The sequence below is a fragment of the Rhynchophorus ferrugineus genome, unplaced genomic scaffold (genome assembly GCF_030347505.1).
Source record: "Rhynchophorus ferrugineus isolate W39M unplaced genomic scaffold, kcgeb_rfMv2 rfM9, whole genome shotgun sequence".
Classification (NCBI taxonomy): Eukaryota; Metazoa; Arthropoda; class Insecta; order Coleoptera; family Curculionidae; genus Rhynchophorus; species Rhynchophorus ferrugineus.
Genome location: NW_027472588.1, coordinates 18,299,502 through 18,324,521, shown reverse-complemented (window position 1 = coordinate 18,324,521; position 25,020 = coordinate 18,299,502). Strand labels below are relative to the sequence as shown.

The 25,020-nt window shown below is 32.1% G+C and overlaps 1 protein-coding gene across 4 annotated transcripts in view; it reads left to right on the top strand.

Annotated features, from left to right (window-relative positions):
- The window catches only part of unc-5 (netrin receptor unc-5), a 520,122-nt gene that overhangs the window by 378,216 nt on the left and 116,886 nt on the right, over positions 1-25,020 (top strand). For 2 of the 4 annotated variants that reach the window (XM_076413583.1, XM_076413582.1), the window contains 3 exons: positions 6,486-6,662; positions 13,248-13,298; positions 13,573-13,761. In XM_076413583.1, the coding sequence (XP_076269698.1) occupies positions 6,486-6,662; positions 13,248-13,298; positions 13,573-13,761 (417 nt within the window). The remainder of the gene's footprint in view (positions 1-6,485; positions 6,663-13,247; positions 13,299-13,572; positions 13,762-25,020) is intronic. The other 2 variants (XM_076413586.1, XM_076413584.1) reach the window with 1 other exon arrangement.

Here is a 25,020-nt window from a genome sequence, read left to right as displayed (position 1 = left end):
TCACCCAAAGCAAATTGGAGATGTTAAAATTCTTGTTTTTATTCCCATATAAATAGGGCAGTACAATTTAATATTTTTTCTAGCTTCCCGTTACGTAAATGTATTTTACGTTACAAAAACTTATTGCCCAGTATGTATGTTTGGTTGTATAACAAAATGACATTTTGACACAAAAAGTCATTTGGTTATATACTAGCATCAGAGTAATAGAGAGTCAACTCAATAGGGATCTCTGGCGAAAAGTTTTGATTTGCCCAACATCCATATCGGCTATTCAAGTAATTTTATTGGCCAATTGAAATCTACATTATAGGAACCTGTAAAAATATTTTGCTGTGAAGACATCTGATTGGTTCTTTGATAAAGTTTCCCACGTAGGTACAACACGTGACAGTCCTGACGAATGACAATTAATGACCGATAAAATTTAAATAAAAAACATTTTAATTTCTGAAATAAATTTATTAATTCAACGAATGCGATAAATATAATCTGTAAAAATAAATAAATTTATAAAATATAAATATTGTATATATAAAATCATAAACAAAGAACTTTGGAACAAATCAAAATTAGTTCTTCAGTCTTTTTCCTTTTGTATATTTGTTTAGTGCCATCAATTTAGTCTATTAGGGATCTATTACGGGTTTTAAGTATATAGTACATCTTATTATTTGTAATATTCTATCTGGAAAATCATTATATAGTGTACAATTACGTAGTGTATCTCTGGATAAAATAAAGGGAAGTTAAAATACTGACAATATAATAAAATAATTTTTTGAGGCATAAGATATTGCCTTGACCCATTTATTCATATAGGAGCATCTATAATTGAAGTTATAGAGTCATTCCCCGTAAGTATAGGTTGTAAATTATATAAAGAGCCCTCATGTTCATCCTCTTCGCAATTTCCCAAAGGCCAATGAAATGAAAAAAAAACTTATGTTGGGCGCTTTAAATGGTTTCTAAAACATACTAGCCGAGGATATATATTTCTGACCCATGAGCTAGATTCAAAAAAACTATCTTGGTTAAGTAGCCTTAAGCCAATATATTTATTTGGATAATTACATTTTTTTTCTATAACGAAATGAACCCCTCAAGGTAGTTATAAAATGACACTTTAATAAATTTGTTCTTACATGGATAAAACATTTTACACTAAAATTCAGAAGCTATTATTTTATTGGAGCTGCAACTATTGATCTAAGACGAAGAGTATAGTTATACATGGCTGTTCGCATAGCTTCTTTCGGAAGGGGATTAATTTCTAAAAGCTACAGTAATAAATATTTGATCTTTATATATATGAATAAACTTACCCCAACTTACAACAACAAAACACGCTGTAACGATCATAAATTTCTTTGATACTTAATCCAATCGGTTTGGGATTTTTAACATTATCAACCATTTTTTAACGACAGCCAAATACTTCTTCGAACGAAAACGATTCTGTATTTCTTTACTATTTGTGCATCCGGGTACACAGCACTTCGTAGATCGATAATTCACTTTACTTTTTGTACTACCTACTTATATATACTAATGAATGAATAATTTAATCTCTAAACGCACTATTCCTTATATGATCCATACTGAAAATGGCTCTCAAAATAAATAAACAACAAACGTACCATAGAAACGAAGTTAGCCAATCAGACTCATCGTGGCTTATAGCTTAGCGAAAGTAACAAGTGAAAAGTAGCGACATCTGGATGTTGGACGTCGCGAAACATTTCTCCAAAATTTCCTATAAAGTTAAATCTCTATTTCTCTATGACTAGTATTTCATATTTACATAAATAATGCAACAATTAAATATATGTTTGGTATCACATTTAGACATTTTACGGGAATTTAATTTCATATATACCATGATTAAAGTTATTCATATTTTATGGCTTTCATAAGAAAACCACACAAAATATTAACGGAATCATTAAATAATCTAAAACAGGTCGGTGAAAGTTCCTGATTCTATTTCTCATTAAATATTTCTATTAAGTTCACAATTTAATATTTTCGATAGTCGATAACCAATATATTTCAGTAACCGGCTTGGTGGCGCAGTGGTAAAGGCGACAGGACGGTTCTCCTACCGTTGCGGTAGCCGGAGGTTCGAATCCTGCTGGGGCATGGTCGTAAATGTATGTTTGTGATTGTTTAATATTTGTAATTGTCCTAGGTAAGAGTATAAAATGCGACAGGGAAAATGATCCCAGTCACGCCAGTAACCAGGCTGGGTAAGACCGGATGTCTTCTGGGATGATTTCTAAAGTTGGTCACTCGCCAGTAGGTAGGCTTAATGCCGAGAACTGTGGTTCGGAGCCCACGTTAAAGTGGAGGTCTAGTCCAGATAACCTCTAGTTGGTAAAAGAAGACTTTTAATATAATGGACAATTAATATAATGTTGAGTTATGTATATACGTACCCAAAATGTATAAAGTAGCATAAAACAATATATACATATATAACGTAAACGCAATATAAACAACGCATTATTTCAGATCAATCAGTTGTAGCCAAAAAGGTATTTTATATATTATATGTTTATTTTCGAACCAATCAGTAAATAGATCTGGGAAATAATGCTTTATCATAACAATTGTTTTCTCAAAACTAAAAAGTATTTAGATTTACCAGACCTGTGAATTTTTAAGAATAAAATGTCACAACATGTCGACATTAGTACAGACCCTGTTTTGCCTTTTCATATCAGCTTCTGAAGTCAATATTGAAACTTCAGATAAAACCTTAATTTTTTTTAGTATTCATTCAGTTTGTGTTGCTCAATATATTGAAAAATTATTTAAGGATCTAAAAAAGTTATTTTAGCTAATTTATTCATGCGAAGAATTTTGGTTGGGAGTATTTAAAAAATATGAAAACAACGATGACAATATTGCAGATAAAGGCCTAGAAGCTTGGACTAGCTTCAGTTCCCAATCAGCTGCGTTAAGATAAGATATATTATCATCATCATAATTTTAGCTTGGCCAATTCAGATAAATGTAAGAAGGGACAGAAATCAGGTAGAACTAAATATAACGAATAAGTTGGATGTCAAAACAATTCCTACTCCCATTCGTTGCTTTTCATTATATATTTTAAAATAATCCTTACAAGAATAATCGTTTTATCAGTATAGAGGCAATCCACCAAGAATGTTAATTTTATGTTCTGAAGAACTGACTCTTTAATCTTTTGATTCATAATTATTGTAAACTCAAGTGTAATCATGTAATAAAATGCTGAAGCTAATACCCATTGTGTCCTCAAGTTGCTTTGTTTTTGATTTTCTTCGAATAAAGTTCGATAAGATAAGCATAAATTAATATAAGCATAATAATAATATTATTATTATTATATATTTATATAATATTAATATATAATAATAAAAAATAAGTATTAAAATAGCAAATACATAGCAATTTTTATTACAACTATTGTTGAGAAGATGAAGCTCCTCCAACCTATTGAACAACTAAGGATTTCAATTATATAATTCATCAACGAACAAGGGTCATTTACACATACAGCTTATATCAAACATTATTGTTTCCGTCTAATTATCGAGTTGTTTTGTTATTCATTTGTTTTCGTCGGTTGTAACAAGTTTATTACCACCCGGCAATAAGATATTACGTCCCACTCGTACAATAACGAGTTTGGAAATATCGAAATTAATATCGTCGTAAAAAAGCTGGGAAAAAATTCATTTATTGCCGTGTTCATTATATTTTTATGACTTTCGAAGGTATCCGATGCCGATCGTTACGGCCCAGACAGTTGTTTGTTTTCGAAATTAATATATTACAGATTCCGGTGTAATTGATTCTAAAATTACTCCACCAGTAAGAGTCGAGAGAGGATGACGCCCGCTATAAAATTATTATTTATACCTTATTTTCTCGAGACCTCATTATACGACGCGTCTTCGAGCCAGAATACGATCGCTATACGTGGGATCGTCTTTATGTTTCGGTATTTCATATCTGTATTAATTAATGTATATTTGGTTACATAAATATTGAAATGTTAACGAAATGCCCTTGTTATTTCTGAGTTATTTAAATATATTTTTTTTAATTTTTATTTATTATGATAAGAAAAAATCAACCCTATCTATGGAATCTGATCTGACGGAGTCGTCTTTACCTTATATATTTGATATGAGAATTTTAAGTTTTGATTTTATATTTATTTTCTTTTATTGTATGTTAGGTTGCATATGTCAGTATATTATTACGTCAATCAGTGAAATCAAAGAATTTCGCACATTCCATTCATTTTTTACTTTAAAATTGCATCTATTGAGAGCAATTGGTTTCAATATGAGAACGCTATTCGTGAGGTCGTCATCATGTTTCGATATTTCATATCTATATTAATCAGTGTATATTTGGTTACATAATTATTGAAATGATAGCTATTATGAAATGTCGCTATTATTTATGAATTATTTCAATACAACTTTTGTAGCAAAACATTAATCCTACCTTTAGAATCTGATATGATGGTTTAATTTTTGCCTTTTCTATTTCACATGAGAGGTTTTGACATTTTATGCTTATTTTTAGTTATTGCATGTTAGGTTGTATTTTAGTATTTTAATGAATAAAAGGTGTAATTTATTTGGTGTTTGTATATCTTTTATTCATTTTTTCACGTCAAAATTGTATTTATTGTCTTAATGCCGATAACAATTACAAAACAATTACTAGTGGAACAATATCCAACATGACGTTATATTTAATTCATCTTTTCGATCATCGTATAGAAAATGAAAAAGCAACTGAAGTGGGCATATCACTTATAAAACAACCAAAAAAGTCACAGAATCTCATCTCCTATGTGGTTATACAGTTGGTCGAACTTCAAAGTTATATAAAAGGTATTATTGTTGTGATTGGAAAAGGCTTTTTAATAATTGTTTTAGGTAACAGATAGTTTTATTAGATTCTTAGGTTTATCATCTTTTACTTCTTCTTATCTTTCTGGCAATATGGCGATACCGTGTCAATAAAATGGTGTTGGTTTAGCAACGACGAACTATTTACATTGCAATCGAGATCCAGTTAAAGTTAGAATTAAATGAACAATAGTTTCACAGGTTAATAGTAAAGAATGTTCTGCGGACTGGAATATAATGTTAATACTATTTGAAATTAAATTTATTGTTTGTTATTAATATTAAATTTAATTTTACAGCAAAACATTAAATGTTGCTTGTTTCGAGGTAATTTTGAGACTGAATCTTTAAACAGAGATAAAATATTAATTCCATTCATAGGATGATAAAAAGGTTCAGGTGATTTTTAATTGGATTGTTAATTGTACTGATTATATAAAATAAGAAATATCGATGTTAAATAGGTCTTGGTATCATCCAGGTACATCATTGTCGTCCTTTTCAGTCATAAATATTTCGCAGATTGTAAACGTCGAGTCTTTCGTAGTCAATCGAAATAAGTGACAATATATATATAAGAATTAACAGAAAACTGTTAAACTGAAACTGTTTTTGAACAAATATTTAAAATTAAGTACCAAGTAAATAGGTTTCTTATAATGTTTAAGAAATATATATATATATATATATATATATATATGTACATATATATATATATATATATATGTATATATATATATATACAAAATATATTTAATATTATATTTCGACATAACAAGTTGTTTAAATTGATATTTTGTAATTTTGCAGCAATAGATATCGCCGATTAAAATACATAAAAGCACCTAAATTTGCATTAAAATATTATAATGCGCCTTTTAACTGTTAACTGAGAGTGGGAGTTGCCGATGACTATTAAACTAACTCTTGTACTCATATCTTCCTGAGAACTGATTGTAAGATGCATACAAATTCGATCATGATCAGTATATTATATTGGCAGAGGATTTTAAACAGGCGTAAATTTACGCTCTGCTTCGATCGTCCGAGCCTGTAATGAAAAAGCCGATACGAGACTTTCGTAATTTCCAATTAACGTTTTACTTAAACGCTGTCAGATCATAATTGAAAAATAATTAATGGTCAAAGGATTGAGGTAACGAAATCGTTGGATAATTTGTACAATCAATCAAAGTTAATTGTTGTATTCAGTGTCCCGCCGATATGGCCGCTATATCGACTTCTTATAATAGAATCTAATAAACCTACAGTTTTTTAGGCCTTATACAAAGTCCAGTACCCGAGCATTAAGTGGACAAATAACTATTCAGGCCTTTTTCGCCTACTTCGTAATTATCTGCGTATATTATGTCGTTGTTAACAAACATGATGTTAATTGATTACTTCCCAAAAATTTAGACAGTTGAGATTTTATTTTTGATAGTCATTAACGCTTAGAAGTTAAATTTTCAACTGACAATATAAAATTTCTTTTACATTAATAATTAATTTAACAAGTGAAATATTTTGAGCTCTATCATAACGAATATATATGTTTTGTTTCAGTTAATGGAGCATGGTCATCGTGGTCATCGTGGTCTGATTGTCGCTGTCCTGGAGAACCTTTTGGGAAAGGGAAGATGAGCACCAGGACCTGCAATAATCCACCACCAAGTAACGGAGGACTCCCATGTCAAGGAACCAGTATTAGGAGAACCGCAGACTGCAAAATATGCCCTCAAGGTATGGATTTGTTATATTACTCTTGCAGTACGTAATGCTTCTGCTATACCTTTACTAATGCTGATGAATTTTTGGTAATACGTAGTAATTTTAAGATTTTTTAATTAATTTCCATTATGTCTACTGTTAAAATCGTTGTATTATTTTATGAAGATATCCTGCCACTATCTATTTTCCATTACTCTATTTCCATTAAATCCGTTGTTAAAAAAATAATTTTTGAAGCCCTCAAAGAGTCAACTATTCTTTACTGTCCTCCAACATCAATTAAAACTAGTGATAATCTCCTATCTAGGCTCTTCTGATAAGAACAAATTATATAATAAATTACAGAAAACTAAATCACATTCTGATATTAAATTATATTTTACGCATATACTGCTCTACTGTTCGGATGTTCTATTAAATGATTGCATGTAATTGGATCGTTTTTCAATTTAAAAAAATAGAACAGTATATTTCTTAGAATATTTTCTACAATGTTTTACAACTTTTTCCCATATTTCTGGTAACATGGCGTTACTTCGCCGAAAGAATGATGTTGGTTTGGCGTTTTAAACTAATACATGTTACAATGTTAAACGAATGCATGTTATATGAAGGATATTGATACATTTTCTTATCATATATTTTTCAAAATAAATAATCAAAACGATAAATCTTCTGATATTTAGATAAGAAATTTGGAAGATATAAGAAAAAATGTTTATTGCTACGCAAGCAGAAGTGAAGAAATATAGTTTTACAACATGGCAACGCCCGATATTGTATTGTAATATTCGTGAAATCCTACTAGGAGTTGTTTAAATGAAAAGCTTTTCCATCAGCATTAGCATTAACTAAATAAATAATACTACTTTGAAGACATTCTAAATGGGTTGACTGTAGTAACCTCTAAATATCTGTCAGTTTTCCAGAGTGATTTAAAATGTTACAAAAATAGAATGGTTAGCTATAAAGCGAAGTGAATATACAACACAATAGAATGTTTTTAAATGAAAAAATTCCTCTTTTCAAGGGTCTTCCAAGTACTCTTGTACGTATTCGGATGATGTTGTCACTTGTCGCGCTAGCCTTCACAACTCTTGAAATGTATAGCCGAACACAGTCATGTAAAAGGATGGTTTTATGCCTGTTTCTCACTATTGCTGAGTTTTTTTTGCAATAATATTTCATTCACTTTGGCCATGTACAGTAATATACTTTCGTTCGGATCTTTTATCTTCCTCGCATGAAAAGAGTTGATTCATCAACTTCTAAGCTATTTGAACGTTTTTTGAGAGTTTAGGCGGAGTTTTGATCCAACAATTAGAACAGTTCGTTGTTTTCAAGCCTTTTGGTCCCCCAGGCCATCATTACCGTTAAAAACAATTAGGATATGATGGAGCAGCATCCCTATAATTTTTTAAAAGTGGTTGATTGTTTTCAATAGCAGATGTCTTTAAATTGAACAGTAAACGTAGTGAATATCTAATGTTAAATTTTGAGCGTTTCATCATTAGGATCCTTATACACTGAAGAACTCATTTATACTAAAGTGAAATGTGTCAGTGATCGCATTTATCAGTTAAGTTAGGTTGTCTAAACTAATTAAAAGTTCCTTGATACGTTAACCTGATATGTTATCCAACAATAAGAGCAGATCATTGTATTCAAAATTGTTTGGCCCTCCAGGCTGTTACTTACATCAAAATTAACACTCTTAAATTGTTTAAACAATTAGGATATGACGGAACAGTTTCTATATATAACGGCGATCACATCTTCATTCGACGTAAGTTTCTTCCCAGCGAGCATTCTTTTGAGATCTGAGGACAGAAAATAGTCGCTGGTAGCCATATCTAGAGAACACGGTGGATGAGGAAACAATTCGAAGCCCAATTCATGGATTTTTGCCATCGTTTTCACGGACTTGTGACACGGTGCATTGTCTTGGTGAAGCAGCACTTTCTTTTTTTCAAATGCGGCCATTTTTCCGCGATTTCGTCCTTTAAATAGTCCAATAACACTATACAATAGTCGCTGTTGATGGCCCTTCTTTTTTACGGTAGTCGATGAAAATTATTCCATGCGAATCCTAAAATACAGACGCCATTACCTTGCCAGACGACTGTTACGTTTTCCCACGCTTTGGAGCAGGTTCATCGTGTGCAGTCCACTCGGATGACTGGCGATTGGACTTCGGACTGAAATGATGGAGCCATGTTTCATCTATTGTCATATATTGATGCAAAAACTAGGGTTTATTACGCTTGATCTTCTTCAGACACTGCTCCGAATCAACAACTCGTCGTTGTTTTTGGTCAAAAATGAGCTCGCGCAGCACCCACTTTGCACAGAGCTTTATCATACTCAAATATTCGTGAATGATATGATGTACACGTTCATTTATTATCTTTAAAGTGTCTGCTATTTCATTCAATTTCAAATTACGGTCATTCAAAATCAGTTTGTGCATTTTTTAAATGTTTTCCTTCGGTAACAACCTCTTTTAGGTGTCCACAGTGTTCACGGCCTTCGGTGCTCATTTCACCACGTCTAAACTTAACATACCATACCAATCTTTGATGGTGGATTTTCCTAAGGCAGTGCCCGGAAACTCCGCATCAAGCCCAGTTTTTGCTTCAACTGTATTTTTTCCCTTCAAAAATTAATATTTTATCAACACGCGAAATTCCTTTTTATCCATTTTTTTCACAGTAACAAAATTTGCTTCACTCAAAATGCTATACTTCACAAACTAATGATCCGACAGCTGTTGAATTTATACACGCATCTTTTGAGGGTTAGGGCTAACCAAAAAACATATGGATTTAATTCTGGTAGCGCCATCTATATGTCAGGCCGGGGACTTTTCAATTGACCTGTTATATATAACTCTATCTCTTATACAACTACATACAAATAGTGAGTAGTACAAACATCAATAATCATTCAGTTCTAATTAATATGTACTAGGTTGTATTAATAACGTACAATGTATTAACAATGATATATATGTAAATAAAACTATATGTATTAATGAAAGCAAACAATATGTGCAAAAATCATAAAGAAGAACACTGTTCATTTCTTTTAATACAGTTGGATATGAATTAGATCTTCTAATTGATAGGGTAGTTGTAAATGAAAAGTATGGTGTCGAAAAGTGTGTTTATTTACACCTTATTTTGCATTTTTCGTTGAAATATCACTATAAAAATATTTAACCAAAATAAATTACCAAAACTAATAACTTAATATATTTCTAAATGAATATGTTGTTTTGCATAACGTTAAGTAACGTTTTGTGAAAGTCCTGTCAACAGTTTTATTATTATCGTTATGGCTGTAAATATTTTATAACACAGCGTGAGCTTTAAGAAGTATTTTATAGTCCTCACGAGACCGAATTTAACGATATTCCTTATACTGAAAATAACCTCCTACCCCACACGCTCTTCACGAAAAAAAAAACAATATTTACGATTGCTTTTTTTCTTCAAAGCCACAAAATTATGTGTATCATTCCCGAAATCGTTCGACGGCGACGAAGATGACGAGAAAGTGCGAGAAGGAGGGAGACACCATCTGGCATGCGGCGAAATTCAGTCATTAAATCTGCTCTCCAAATTACAACTATTTAAGGCCGAAAAACCACATCCATTATGCGGCCCGATGCCGAAAGGACCAGCGAACCCACATCTGTCCATCGGCTGGTCTATTCGGGCGGGGTTTTCGGCTTTTTAAATCAATTTTTAACTAATCATCCCATCATGCGATACCCCCCGTCGTCGCAGCCCCGTCTCGCCTTTCTTCGACCGATGATAAAACTGTGGGATGGTCCGACCTAATAACGGCAATAAATTGTCGATTTAATCAATAGTTAAACGTGGAAGATGGACGAGGTTTTGCGGGCCAGAACGGTGTAATGCGAGGTCCTCGATGAGTTATTTATGGCAGGAAATTAAATAGGTGGGCTGGTGGTGGCTCGATCCTCAAAAAAACCTTCTGTTAGCGGGAACGGTACGGATTTTACGGCAGATTGAAAAGTTTCCGATGAGGGAGGTGGGGTAAGTGAGTGGTTCATTTATTTTCAAACGCGTAGCGTCAATGTTCAAATACTGGAAAAAAATTTAGCTGGCATCGTATACTTATTCATTGAAATAGGAGGTTAAAGATCACAATCCACATATTTCCGACAATTTCATTCCTTGTCCTTTATTTTTTTGATGCTGATGACTATTTTGTAAGTAAATAAGATGTTAGTAAATATAAATTATGGCAAATATGATCCTTTTAAAAGGTATAATATTTTAAATATGAATATATCAACGAATATTGACAATTTTTCTCATTATATATTTTTCTATACAGGAAATTATATATTTGCGACAAAATATTTTGGGCAAGACCCCTGATATTAAACGCAAAAAGAAGCAACCACAAAAATGTGAAGAAGTCAAGTGGAAGTACAAAAAATATACTGGCTATATATATATATATATATATATATATATATATATATATATATATATATATAGAGTATTGAGCAGTGAACTCGAGTCATTTCAATTCAAAACGTCAATACGTAACATTCTAATGCAAATCAGATAATGAAACAAAAATGTTATAAAGTATAGTTTAGTTTAACATATAGTTCAATATTCACTGCTATTTTGAATAGACTATATATATATATATATATATATATATATATATATATATAGCCGTGTCAGTATATAATAACCGTTTACTTTATCTAAAAGTCATGAAACCAATTTGGACTTATAATATTCAACATGAAGGTTGTTCCAGTCAAAGCGAGAGAAATATACGAGGTACTGTGAGGTATTGTTGATATTCCATGGTAAAGTGGTAATAATAATCTGCATAAGTATCTGAGGATAGAAACCCTCGATGACTTTATCAACTACTATGTCCAAAGACATGAACAGAGGCTCCATCAGCAAATCATTGTTGAGGTTCTCTAGCTCCTAAATAATGATATCTTAGTCAGAAGTTATTAGTAAAATTCAATGCACATTAAAAACAGTGACATATATATTAAGCATAAAGTATCCATCATAGAATAAGTGATTAACAATTGTAAAACCGTAAGAAATTCGGATAAAAACAAATTGCTTATTATCGTTAATTTACTAAATTGCTATAATAAATAATTTTTCCACGGAATTTTTATCAAGGTGATAAAGCTCTTTAAATTCAGCTAGGCTAAGAAATTCGGACAAGAAAGAAAATTAATTTCTATAGGCCTAAGTGTGATAATTATTAATTATCACACTTAGACTATTAATTTCTAAGTGTGATAAAATAATTTTGCAACATAGGAGCGCCCGATGTTGTAATATTCGTAAAAACTTTCTAGAAATTGTTCAAATAAAATGTTCCACTCCATCCACTTCATAGCTTTATCCTTTCTGATGCCTCATTGACTGGTTGAATAGTATTTCAATTTTTATGAAGGAACTCGAGAAAATGGCATTTGCAGGATAGCCTTTAAAAACCTGTCGTTTTTCCTGAAATTTTCTGATAAAGTTCAAATATATAACACAATATTTTACAATAAGCTTTTATGTTTACAAAAAAAAATGGATAAAATGTATTCGAAAATACATATGGAAGCAGACACATCACTTCCCATAAAACGTAAGTACTGCAACATTTCGATGCAGCTTTGGAGGAAGACCGCTTGCTGTTTGCAAGGGCTCATTTTTGCTCAAGCTTACTCTTTTCTTCCTAATTGATTAATGCATTTTAATGTTTTTTTTTTCACTTTTCGCGCCTTTCTGGCGAGTGCCCTGGATGTAAAAGAATTTCCTATTCGAGCTACAACTGTATCGTGTATCGTTCACAACGTTTTGCAGAAGAAAATTACTTTACGTCTGTTCAGTTGACGTCGGTAAATAGTCAGTAACAATTTAATTAGGTTATGGAAGCTTTTCGTAGTAGATCTACTTGTCATCGTCAATTTCAATAGGTCACTGTACACTCTTCTTTCTGTGCTTGACAAGTAATGAAACCAAGACGTTCAAACGATTCGAAATGGCATATTCAGTTAATTTGTATGATAGCGATATTCCCTCATATTAGATCCTTTTTCTTTTTTGTCTTGGAACTTTTTGGTCCTCCAGATCATTCTTTGCAATTGACATGGAAATTGCAAAATTTTAACTAGTTGACACCCAAACTGACAATTGGAATACTACGAAGAAGTATCAACAGAAGTGTCTGAAAGTTGATGAGCTTCGCCAGCAGATATATTCAAATAAATCAATAAAAACATTTTGTTTGAGTATTCCATGATTAGCACCTGTATACACACAATAACTATTTATTTGGAAAAATGCTAAAACCGTCGATGTGAACAATTAGATTTGGCTCTTTAACAGTTGCTTACATTAATGCATTTTTACTAATGAATATAATGGAAATATATGCCTAACTAATATTTATTTTAAATAACTCATAATATTTTAACCTAACAATTTGAATGATTATTCGGCATTATCAAAAATTCAGCAGTAATTTAATTTAACCTACAGAACTAACCCTGCTTTTGATGTTTGTCCATCGCTTTCGTAGAAGAGTTGGTGTTGGATACGGCTTACGACTATGATAACGATTACAACTATGGTAAGAGCGTACTAGGCTAGTATATTAACATTAAAACTAAAGCAATAACACCCACACCCCTCAATCCCCTTTAACTGATATCAAACGAAGATCGTTGATGAAATGTATCACTGTCTTTGTTTGATATTGTCACTCTAAATAGCTTTAAACGCTTTGACGAGTTCACTAAATTCACTCACCACATACACATCACAACAGGTAACACATAATCTTCTATTATTCTGAGTTTTGATCGAACATGTTCAAATAATGAGTCTTTTATTGGTTTCTATAGTGGATCCGCCTAAATGGTCAGCTTGGTCTGAATGGTCAGAATGCAATGAAGATTGTTTGAAGGCCAGGACGAGACAATGTCTGCTGGGTACGGGAAATTCGAGGAAAAACTGTTACGGAAAGGATACGCAAACGATGCCGTGTCCATCCGAAATGTGTAAGTCCATGGAACTCACTAGAGTTAAAGAAGGTAAGTTATTTATTTAGTTTTAGTTATATTATTTAATATATTTAACAATATTAATATTAATATTAATATGCCTTACTATTTTTTCCATACTGTAAAAATTAGTTATATTAATTAAGAGTGAGTTAATATGCATTCTTCAGATTGTATATCAGACTGAATAAAATTCTAATATTTATGGACTAATTTTAATTTGGAATGATTAATTATACTCATATATCATATGAAAAATAGTAATTAATATTTTCTCCATTTTCTTCATCTCTTGCTACTTCTTGTTATAGTATTTGTTGTCTTTCTGAGCTTATCGTGTCTTATATACAAATGATAGTGATACAATGAATCTGTCGTTTTGATTTTTTCCTCTTAGTACATCCAAAAAGGCAGTTTGTTATCTCCTGCAATTTCCATCGTAAATTTGTTCTTTGGACGGTGTCTGGATTTGTTATTTGGTGCTTTTTTATATATGAATTGTGTTTTAGTTTTTCCTCTCCATCCTTGCATCCGTTGATATGTATCGAATGTTATATTATATTGACATATTATTTATAAAATTCAAAATGTAAGGTGCTGCTTTTGATACTAACTATCTATGACATCATTTCGAGCAAGAAAAATCGTTCAGAATGAGAATGGTCGTAATTTTGAATCAATATACAAGAATTAGGGCGAAGTGTCCCAACAAATTAGTTCTTTGTTTTCAATGCCTGACGCCGATTCGACATTTTTGCAAGTCTATATAACCACAACGAGCAGATGGTTATATAGACAAAGCAGGAGACAAACAGAACATAACTAATTGGTCCAGTTGTTCAACGCCGTTTGCAATACACTGCAAAATTGCAACTACGTTAGTATCATTAAACCACACAAAGTACCATACTATTAATGAAGTTGCGATTGCTATGGCTGGCGACCGATTTGAACGTCGACATATATCTAGAGTAGTTTATAACTTGTTTACTGTTTTATTTCTAAGTATTTCATGAAGAAGTTAATTATCCTTAATGATACTTAAGCCCTACTTAAAATTGTCAGTATCTTGCCACCGTCTGTGTGTAATGTTGCTGATTTTTCTTTTGGGGTTAGTTGATCTTTTAGGAGTTTCTCTTCATATTCTTTAAAGTACATTATCACAATTGTTTGCCATTCCCTTGTCAACTAGTAGAGTGATACTGTCTTTATTTTTTCTTACTGGTAGTTTTAGAAGACTGCTAATTCTTCCTTTGATAAATTATTTCTCAGCGGACTTGTACATAATGTTACCGATACTAGATTTTGGCCATATTTTCTGAACGTGACAATATTTCTATGTTGAATGTTATATTCAATGCTGTTATTGCCAATGGTGTATTCAATGATGTTACATGTCCTTCCATCCTTTAGACAATATACTTGTGATGGCCTTATAACTAATATAAAAGAAAACGTTATATTATAAACACTAAACCGACATTAATAGAAAAAATAATATTTTTAAAAAGAAAATTTAATTTGAAACTTAATCTCTTGTCATATTTTATGATCGTATAAAAATTTCATTTTTCGCCCGCGAGAAGTGATTCTTCAATGGGAATAAAAAAGTCGAAAACGTAGGGGCGGGCGAACACCCCCGCGGGGTGAAAAACTGTTTATGAATAAAGGATTTTGATGTAGTGGAAAAAAGTTCGGTGACGGTAATGTCGGAGATTTAACAGCGGTTTTTGTAGCGACCAACGGCTGAATGTTTACGATAAGTGGTTGTATTGGGAGCAGAACAAAAAAATCATTTTTCACCCCGCTGCATGCGTGGTATTTTCATGGAGGGGATGGAAAAAGTCGTGACAAGCATTTTGAGTGATGAGTTTATTCGTTTTCAATGTTAAACATGGCGTAACTGTAAAAAAACAATAAATTATTTTGTCTTCAATATAAATATGACGTTATATGCTCAGAATTTGTGAACATTTAAATTGGCACAATACTAGTAGGAACTATTTTTTAATGTTTTTTGTTCAGCTATTATTTTTCAACGCTTAAATCATTTTTGTATTTTTTTTTTAATTAAAGAAATGTATTAGTCATTATCTACAATTTCTTTTTACCATAATTTCAAAATTATATATGGAGGAGGATCCATCAATCCATCACATTTCTCAGTCTCTACAGTAGTTATTCTGTTCTTCTTGACTGCATTATACAAGATTAAATGGTTTAATTCTTTTGAATTTGTGTCCGACTCGAATGTTCTTTAAAAATTATAACTTTAAAAACTTTAATTCGTTTAAATTGATGCTTTCAAGTACATTTATTGCGAAATACTGCCTCTTTTATTAATTTAATATTAGTCTATTACATTTTAATCAACAATTTGTAAGGTAAAGTTCAGTTACAGTAGAATTCGTTGTGTTTTTTTTAGTTTAAGTCTACTATAGTTCAAGGATTTTGTAATATTTCCAAAATAATATTTTTTAACACAATCTTTATTATAAAATTAATTTATTACTATTGTCCAGTCTTTCTTTCATCAATATACAAGGTGGTATAAATACATCGGTATGTAATTCCCAAATTAAAATTCAAGTAGACTACTTATGATTATACACTTATCTATATATGACAAACACTATACAAGTCCATGTTGTTTGGTTTGTTTCATTCTTCTGATTTCCTGCGTGTTGTCTAGTAACTGTATTGCTTCCACGTTGTTGTAATTTAATAACCTTATTAGATATTTTAAGGCGATATCTTGGATAACTTTGATTTCGAAGTTGTGTAGTTCTTGGTTACGTAGCGATAAGCATTGGTAATTAATCAAAGAGTTCTGTTTTATCATCGTTGGATTAAATGTTGGTTTGATGGTTTAGTGCAGCCTTATAACTTCAAATAGACTTTATAACAAACTAACAAACCAATCTATTTGACTTTAGGTCAAGTTGGAAGTACCTAACTAATATAGTACTTCGATTTTGAATCTGGTCCGCTTTGCTTTTTGTCTAATTAGAATTTATATAAATTTCTGTGTCTGTGTCTGGATAGAGTATAGAATTAATGCGTAAAATTGTTTCTTATTCGGAGTAGATACAGTAAAGTCATTCAAATATTATTTAATAGGAAACAAATTGTGATAAGCTTAATATGATTAAAGAATCTCGTGAGAGAATCAGAATCAGTTTTTTTATAAAACTACTTAATATTTATTAACTAAAATATTAAAAATATGATGATGAAAAACATGACATGAAACAGCGCAAAACAAATGGCGGTTTACTAAATTATGCAGTCTTTTATCTCTCCATGATAGATTAATTCATGAATTTCGACTGAATCATGTTTAAAAAATAAATAATTAGATACAATTTTTATATAAGATGTAGAATTGTGGGGATCATCAAGTTATAAGTAGCAGTTTTATTACAGGACAATACCATTTTCATAGAGTATTTTAATGTTCACATTCTTTAAAAGAGCTGAATAGGGTTATATGAAGATGAGAAAATACTTATGTCAATAAAAATTAATGGTCAGCATAATTAGAAAAGGAAATAACCACGATTCAAAATTATTTTACCTACTTTATTCATTAAGCCCCACATATGTCCGTTAATTTTGTATTGCCGGGAAATGACAATAACCTAAGTCAATCTGTACTACTTAGTCGGAAGATAAGCTTAACTTGACCTAAAATCAAAGAGATTGGTATATCAGTCAATCATAAAGCCAATTTCAGGTGCAAACATTTGGATGCACTGAAACATCAAATCAAATAGTAATCCAACGCAACCAAAACTAAGTTCTACGATGAACTACCAATGCTTATCGCTACGTAACCAACGAAAAGCTGCACGATGACACGTCCTAAAACATGAAAAAGTTGTTAAATCACGATAACCTGGAAGCAATGAAGCCTTGACATAACATTGACGTAAACAAAACCACACGAACTTGAATAGTGTATAAGTGTATTATTAACTTAGTAGCTTAAGTAGTATAGTTTTATTTTAAATTGGAAAATACATATTGATGTATTAATCCCGTACTCGTATTCTGTATAAAGTTATACAAGGTTTCACCTTGAAATATAAAATAAAATTGAAACTACTGAGCGACATTCAGGGAATCAGAATATTACAGCGAACTAAGCATTTGAAGTTATATAGTGTGTAAGTATTTATCCCACACTCGTCCTGCTTATACATTAATACAGGTACTACTGAACAATAATAATAAATTAATCTTATAAAATATTCAAAATACCTAATATACCATAAAATGTAATTAATTAAATTATTTTTACTATGAGCGTTTACAAAAACTTTCTATTCCCAATAATTATGGCTTGCTCTATCTGAATGGGATCAGGACAAGTTTACTGTGGATCCCTTCTCACGTAGGTATACCGGGAAGAGAGCGCGCGGATAGTGCGGCTAAATCGGCAGCCTCATCTCCGGTCCTCATCACGGATGTTTCTGTCCATGTCGACCTTATACCATTCGTATCTTGTTTTACAAATAGCGAGGTACGTCATTGGGCCCAGAAGGCCAACCACAACAGGCTGTTTGAAGTTAAAGTAATTTTTTTCCCTTCGTCACCATGATGTTGCTTTGAATCGACTGAGATTGGGCCACTGTCGTTTCTCGCACGGTCACTTGATGACTTCCAGCCCGCCTGCTCACTGTGAGTTTGGTCACCGTGCCACTATTTCAGTCTACCACATATTGAACGACTGTCTACAACTCACCCAAATTAGAATTAAGTATGGGCGAGAAAATTTTAAAAATGTCTTAACAGGAGAAAATACCGACAGACTCCTCAGATTTCTAAGAGAGATTGATTTTCTCCATAGAATCTAGCCTGTGCTGAGTTTAGAGTTACTGATCAAATAACCATTACCACTTCGGTATGGGTGCTGATGTGCGCGGTCTGGATGGAGCCTCTATTTCGTTATGTTTGTGTTTGTAGTCCTATATTTGTGTTTATTCTAAAATTGTATATATATTATTTATTCTTTTAACCCCCCTGTTTGTGTTATTAACTTATCATAAAGGTACCAGCGTTTTCACATCTGCCGGCACCGACACGACATCGACACGGCACCGTATATTGTTTTTATCATTTTCTTTAGTCTTATCTCATATAGAAGACTTTGATTCTACTAATTCAATTAGTGTTGCAACATCATATTTAAAGCTAGACATTTTCCTCTTTTAACCTTAAAAATATCACTGTACACAATAAAATCGGCACCGACACGAGCGCCGCGACGAGCGATTGCTACCTGTCGGTGCCGGCAACGACACGATACCGACATATCGGCGAGTGTGAAAGGGTTCCATTTGTTTACGTAAGATTACGCGTCCACCGATATAGCGGTCGTGTCGGTGCCCACAGATGTGAAAACACCCTACTATTGTACACTCGCTTTGACGACACCCATCATAGCGACAATAAAAATTATGGCTTGAACCTCGTAACTACAACATAAAATTTAATCCCGAAGTAAGAATGGCATAATAATAAAAGAGAAATTAATTGAGGTTCCGCACAATGTGATTAAACGTAACCCTTTAACTACCCATCACCATAAATAATTAACCGATTCATAAAATATCGTAATACCAAAATGGCAGAATACGTTAAGCGCATTATCAATGAATTCGTCTTAAATTTTAATGATTTATGATAGCGGCGATTACAGCGCCAGACCACTAAGAGACGCGAACCTGAAAAAACAGCAACGGTGCGGGCAAACCGGCAGGATTACCATTGTTCATAATTCATTTCGTATTTCTGAGAAAGGGGACATTTTTTCGGTGAGTCTCTCTGGAGGCGGCGTGACAAATGAGCTTTTGATATATTTACGATAGAAATTGTCGAGAATTGGGAGTTTTGTTCTGGGACTGAACATTTGTCATGTATTTATATATACGGACCTTTTTTTGTTGTTCGGTTTTTTGTCACGCATTTTCACGTTTTTTTTTCGTATTTGATGTTAATTTTTTATCTCTAGGGATTTAATAATGAGGATTTTTTAAGTTTTATATAATAACTAGCGACCCGCCCCGGCTTCGCACGGGTGCAATGCTGATACTAAATTAAATACACTACAGAAAAAATATGAACGTTGTATATAAAAACATAGCGGCCCGCTCCGACTTTGCACGGGCATAAAATATATATGCCTATGTCACTCAATGAAAACATGATTAAAATCGATCCAGTATTTTTGGTTCATTCATTACTGCCCTTGGCCTGCACGCATTAAATTTGGAGTAAAACAATTCCTCTTCCCCTATACTTACTATGAAGATTTCCTGCTATCTTTGGAATATCTAAATTCATACAATTTTTATTACGCTACACATTTTTAAACGCAATTTTTAAATTTGTAATATCTCCGAAAATATTTGTTTAATTTACATGCTGTAAGGAACCATATTGATCTATATTAATTGCACACTGTATTTAAGGTACTTAATTCGATAAGGATTAATGCCGTATTGCTTAAAATAGCTTCGTAAATAAGCCATTTTCTCACGTAAAAAGTAAACAATAAAAATGGTTAATGTGGGTTATCCCTAAAAGATAAACATATACCATCGCGGACTTTTTTGTAGACCTTTTTATGGTGTACAATACTGTAGTACATTAATTTGATCTAACTCGTAGGGTTAGGCAGCGTTTTTGCTAATTGCTAAATAAGCCTAAAAAAATAGGTTAATTTACGACATCACGTTAGAAACCTCTAAAATTAGCAATGTTGCCTTAGTATATTATGCATGTATTATACATATAAACCTTCCTCTTGAATCACTCTATCGAAAAAAACCGCATCAAAATCCGTTGCGTAGTTTTAAAGATTTAAGCGCACATAGGGATATAGGGACAGAAAAGGCGACTTTGTTTTATACTATGTAGTGATAATTATAGTTGACTGTCTAGAACAATGAGCATTATATGCAGAAAATCGGGAAAATATATATTGATTAATAACTGTTGAGCAACCACTTACATTTAAAATAACTGAAATTCTTTACGAAATAGATTCGCAGAATATATAAATAGTTTAGAATAGAATGTTGAAATATAAATAGAAATAATTCGCCAAGTCCATCAATGATGTTGAAGATGCAAATCTGCTTCTCCCTCTGTGCTCTAAAATTCCCCATAATTGTTCAGTGACCTCAAGGTGTAGCGATTATGCTGACCAGAGCAGATATTTGATGATATTCTGATGTCCCTCAAATTAAAACTGAACTTCTAACTTCGAACAAATTGATCCTAGTCACTCCAGTAACTAAACTGAATAAGACCAGATTTCTTCTGAGATGATCTCCAAGTTGGTCATTCACCTGTCGGCAAGCTTAAGCCGAGAATCGTGATTCGGAGCCCACGTTAAACCAGGTCCAGTCTAAATAAAGCCTAGTTGGTAAAAAGGAGACTAAAATGTATTAAAAAGATATTATTAGATATTTGATCTACTTTCAAACATTTGTTCATTGTTAGAGTCACAAACATAGCGCAAAAAACAATTCACGGACTAGGATGAATAGGTTCAATCTAGGTACTTTAACTACGTCCTGAAGTAAGCAGCGGAAAAAAAACTAAAGCGCTGATGAATTAGTTGGGAAGTCAATTAGGGTCAGGAAAAACTTGCATGAGACAGTGACGGGATAGGAAAAAATGCACGCGGTAGAGGTCGCTGAGTAGGCGTAGTTGCAAAACTAAATACAAATTAAACAAGAGAGACAAATTAAACCTCCCTCATTCTTGACTGCAGGAAACTGTAGGAAAAAAGTTTGTATAAACAGTATTACTCAAGTGATTTTGAGTACTGTCGTCATTTTTATCGCGGTATTTTATGGTATCTAGTCACAATCTTTTGGATTTTTTTAAATTTGAAGTTTGGCGCACTATTCGTATTCCCGGATAATGTTTTACCATATTTTGTGTATACTGTCATATGTGTATACTCGTGAAAAGTTAAACCATTGAGCTGTCTTGTCATAGACGTTCGCGCTAGCTGAGCACCAACGATATTTCTTCTTTCAAAGTCTGTGAGATCAGGTATTTCATTGCTAAACGTGTAATACACTGAAAGATAACCCACAATACTTGACGTGTAAACTGAACAATACATAAGAGCATTATTTACATGGAAGCAATATTTCCAACATGCAACAAGATGTTCCACTAATATATCATTCTGCTAAAACCATTACAACTCGATGACTGATCCTATAAATGTTTACTAATTGCTCAAATGGCCAAACAAATAATTATAATAAAAAGTTAAATAAATGACCATTAGATGATCATTTGTTCAACACATGACCACATGTACATAAGCTTTCTTTTGTGTAGCGATGAAAATATACTTCAACTAAAATATTTAATTACAATAATAAGAAGCACTCTTTTAGCATCTAGATTTTTTCGACGTGTTCATTATTTAATTTGAATGAAAGTTAATAATGTAAATATTAATCACTATTACTTGAAAAATAAAATCTCGCTCTCATATCTACCATGAACTCCTAAGTTGATGATGGAATAAAATAAATGGATTCAAATGGAAATAACTTGTATTATATAATTGCTGCTGTACTTATAGTTCCATATTTTAACAAATATGTGATACTATTAAGCGATTAAAAAATAGTGTCCGCTAAAACTAAGTGCTTTATTGAAAGTAGGCTTCATTATCTTTTAAAGTATTTTAATGTTCTTAAATGTTGACACTGGTTACATTCTTATTTTATTTAATATTATTGAAGATATCCTGGTCACAGAACTCCTGTCATGGTGAAAATTATAATTTTAGGCTAAATTCATAATTCATTCAGTAATTCATTTAAAAAATGCACGTAAGTAAAGAAAGAGGAAAGTTATTAAATTAAAAAAGTTAATTTCATTATTTAGAAAATGCAAACTTAATCCACTGGATACTATTTCATTATATAAAAATAATTGTCAATTGCTTACTCAGAAAGACAGAATCCTATTTGATGCTAATATGTTTTCAGTGGTAGTTGATATTATTATAGAACAAAAGAAATAATAAAAGTGAAATATTTTGTCTACAATTTCATTGTTATATTAATTAAATAAAACTATATAATGAAATTCTGTCTGATTCTGAACATGTGTTCTTCTTGTGTGGCAATTTTCAAATGGATAATAAAAACTAACCGAACCTTTATGAGGTGTGTTTTGTAACATTTATTTTTCCGTATAGATGAAAATAAATTGAAACATGTGTTACTGTTGTTTTCCCAATCAGCAAATGGTCCATAAAAATAATGTAGATGATTATAAAACTACGTTTTGCAGAATAAAAAACGTATTCCAGTATTTGACTATAGTTTGTTATAATTTATGATATCACTTTCATCAATGTTTTTATAGCCTTCTAATATATTCATTACTTTATTTTTTACCCTTAAATCAAATGATATTCAAATATTCAGCTTTATTTGTTATACAGCTCTTGATAAATAAGCCCTGTAGAAGAGTCTGTGATTATATATGACACTATTAACTATTAACACTATTAAACTTAACAGCTGGTACAGTCCAATTACATTTGTTTCTTATCGAAATAAATCTAACCTATCAATTAAATAAAAAATCGAAAGAAATGTATATGCTCGATGAATATGAACATTAGCGATATCTATTGGCGAAAATGCGAAGTATCAATGTAAACAACTATTAAATAACCCTTCCTAACGGTTAAATTTGATGGGTTTGATAGTTCCCTTCATAAAATGACAGTTTTCCGTCTAGTATAATTGAGGTATTCGGTGGGGTATACAGATACAGCAAAGCCCATCGTGATCATTACGAACTTGTTATTTCTGCTTCAATCATATTTCAATTGTCGGTTTTGGTTTCAATTATTTTAAGTGGTAATTTTGATACAGGTTAGCAGTTGATGTATCAAGTAAAGTAAAGGATACACTATTGCAGCTCGAAGGGGAAGTCTTGCCACACTTAGAGCACTCACCAAGCATAGTGTCTTCCGATTACTACTTGTTCGGAGCAATGGAGGAGCATGGTTTAGCTGGCGCACGGTTTCGAAACTGCGAAAATGCCAAACTATCATCGTTCTTTCGACACGATATGATCAGATTATCTACAATTTCAAACAAAAAAAAAACAAATGAAAAATATTTTGATTCATGTAAATTGTACCATTTTCTCTATAAATGCCTCTTAAAATAAGCAATAGCAAAAATATTACTAATTGGAAACAAATCGTTAATTGTTTAAACAATATTTAATTTATGCTGACCATAATCATCAAAACCATTATTAACCGGCTTGGTTGGCACAGTGGTAAAGCCGACAGTGATTCGGTGCCCATGATAAAACCAGCTCCAGTCTAAATAATGCCCAGTTGATAAAAAGAAGACTAAAATATATTTAAAAAAAAACATTAGATATTTGATCTACATTCAAACTTTTTTCGTTGTTAGAGTAACAAAAATAGCGCAAAAAAATAGTTCAAGGACTACAATGAATAGGTTCAATCTAGGTACAATACGTTCTGAAGTAAAGCAGCGGAAAAAGAACAAAACCGCTACTAAATTAGTTGGGAAATCAATTAGCGTTCGGGTCAGGGAGAACTTGCACGAGACAGTGACGGGATGGGAAAAAATGCACGCGGTAGATGTCGGCACAATTAAAAGCGGACGCTGAGTAGGCGTAGCGGCAAAACTAAATACAAATTAAACAAGAGAGCTGCGTCGCCGTCAAAATGCACTTTCGTCGATCGAAAATGGCCGGTCGGTCATCCGACTGGGCCGTATTAAAATAAATGAGGCACCAGAAGCGGCTTATTGAAATTGCCGCATACCGGCGCCCGATTAACCGTGGGATTTACTAAATGGAGAAAAATTGCCAGATATTTTTTCCGGATGAATAACGGGCCCCGGATTAAAATTCATTCCGGCCCTCGCGTCTCGCCGTTTTGACGCTATTTTGTTTTATTGGCAAAAATGTCGGTGCATAATCGCTAATTGGTTGTACGGGGAATAATGTTTGATTTATGACGGGTTCGGTTTGAGTTCTGGCGCCCATTTAATAATTAAAAAACAACATTAATAAATATTTGAGTTTGCATTCGATTTTTTAAACAATAATTAAGTTGTGAAGTGAATATCAGTATATAGCAATATATAGCACCATCATTGCCAGAGCTGTAGGAAGTAAACAATATAATATGAACACCTGACATGCTGAATATTTATTAGTTTCATTTCAAAATAGCTGCAATTT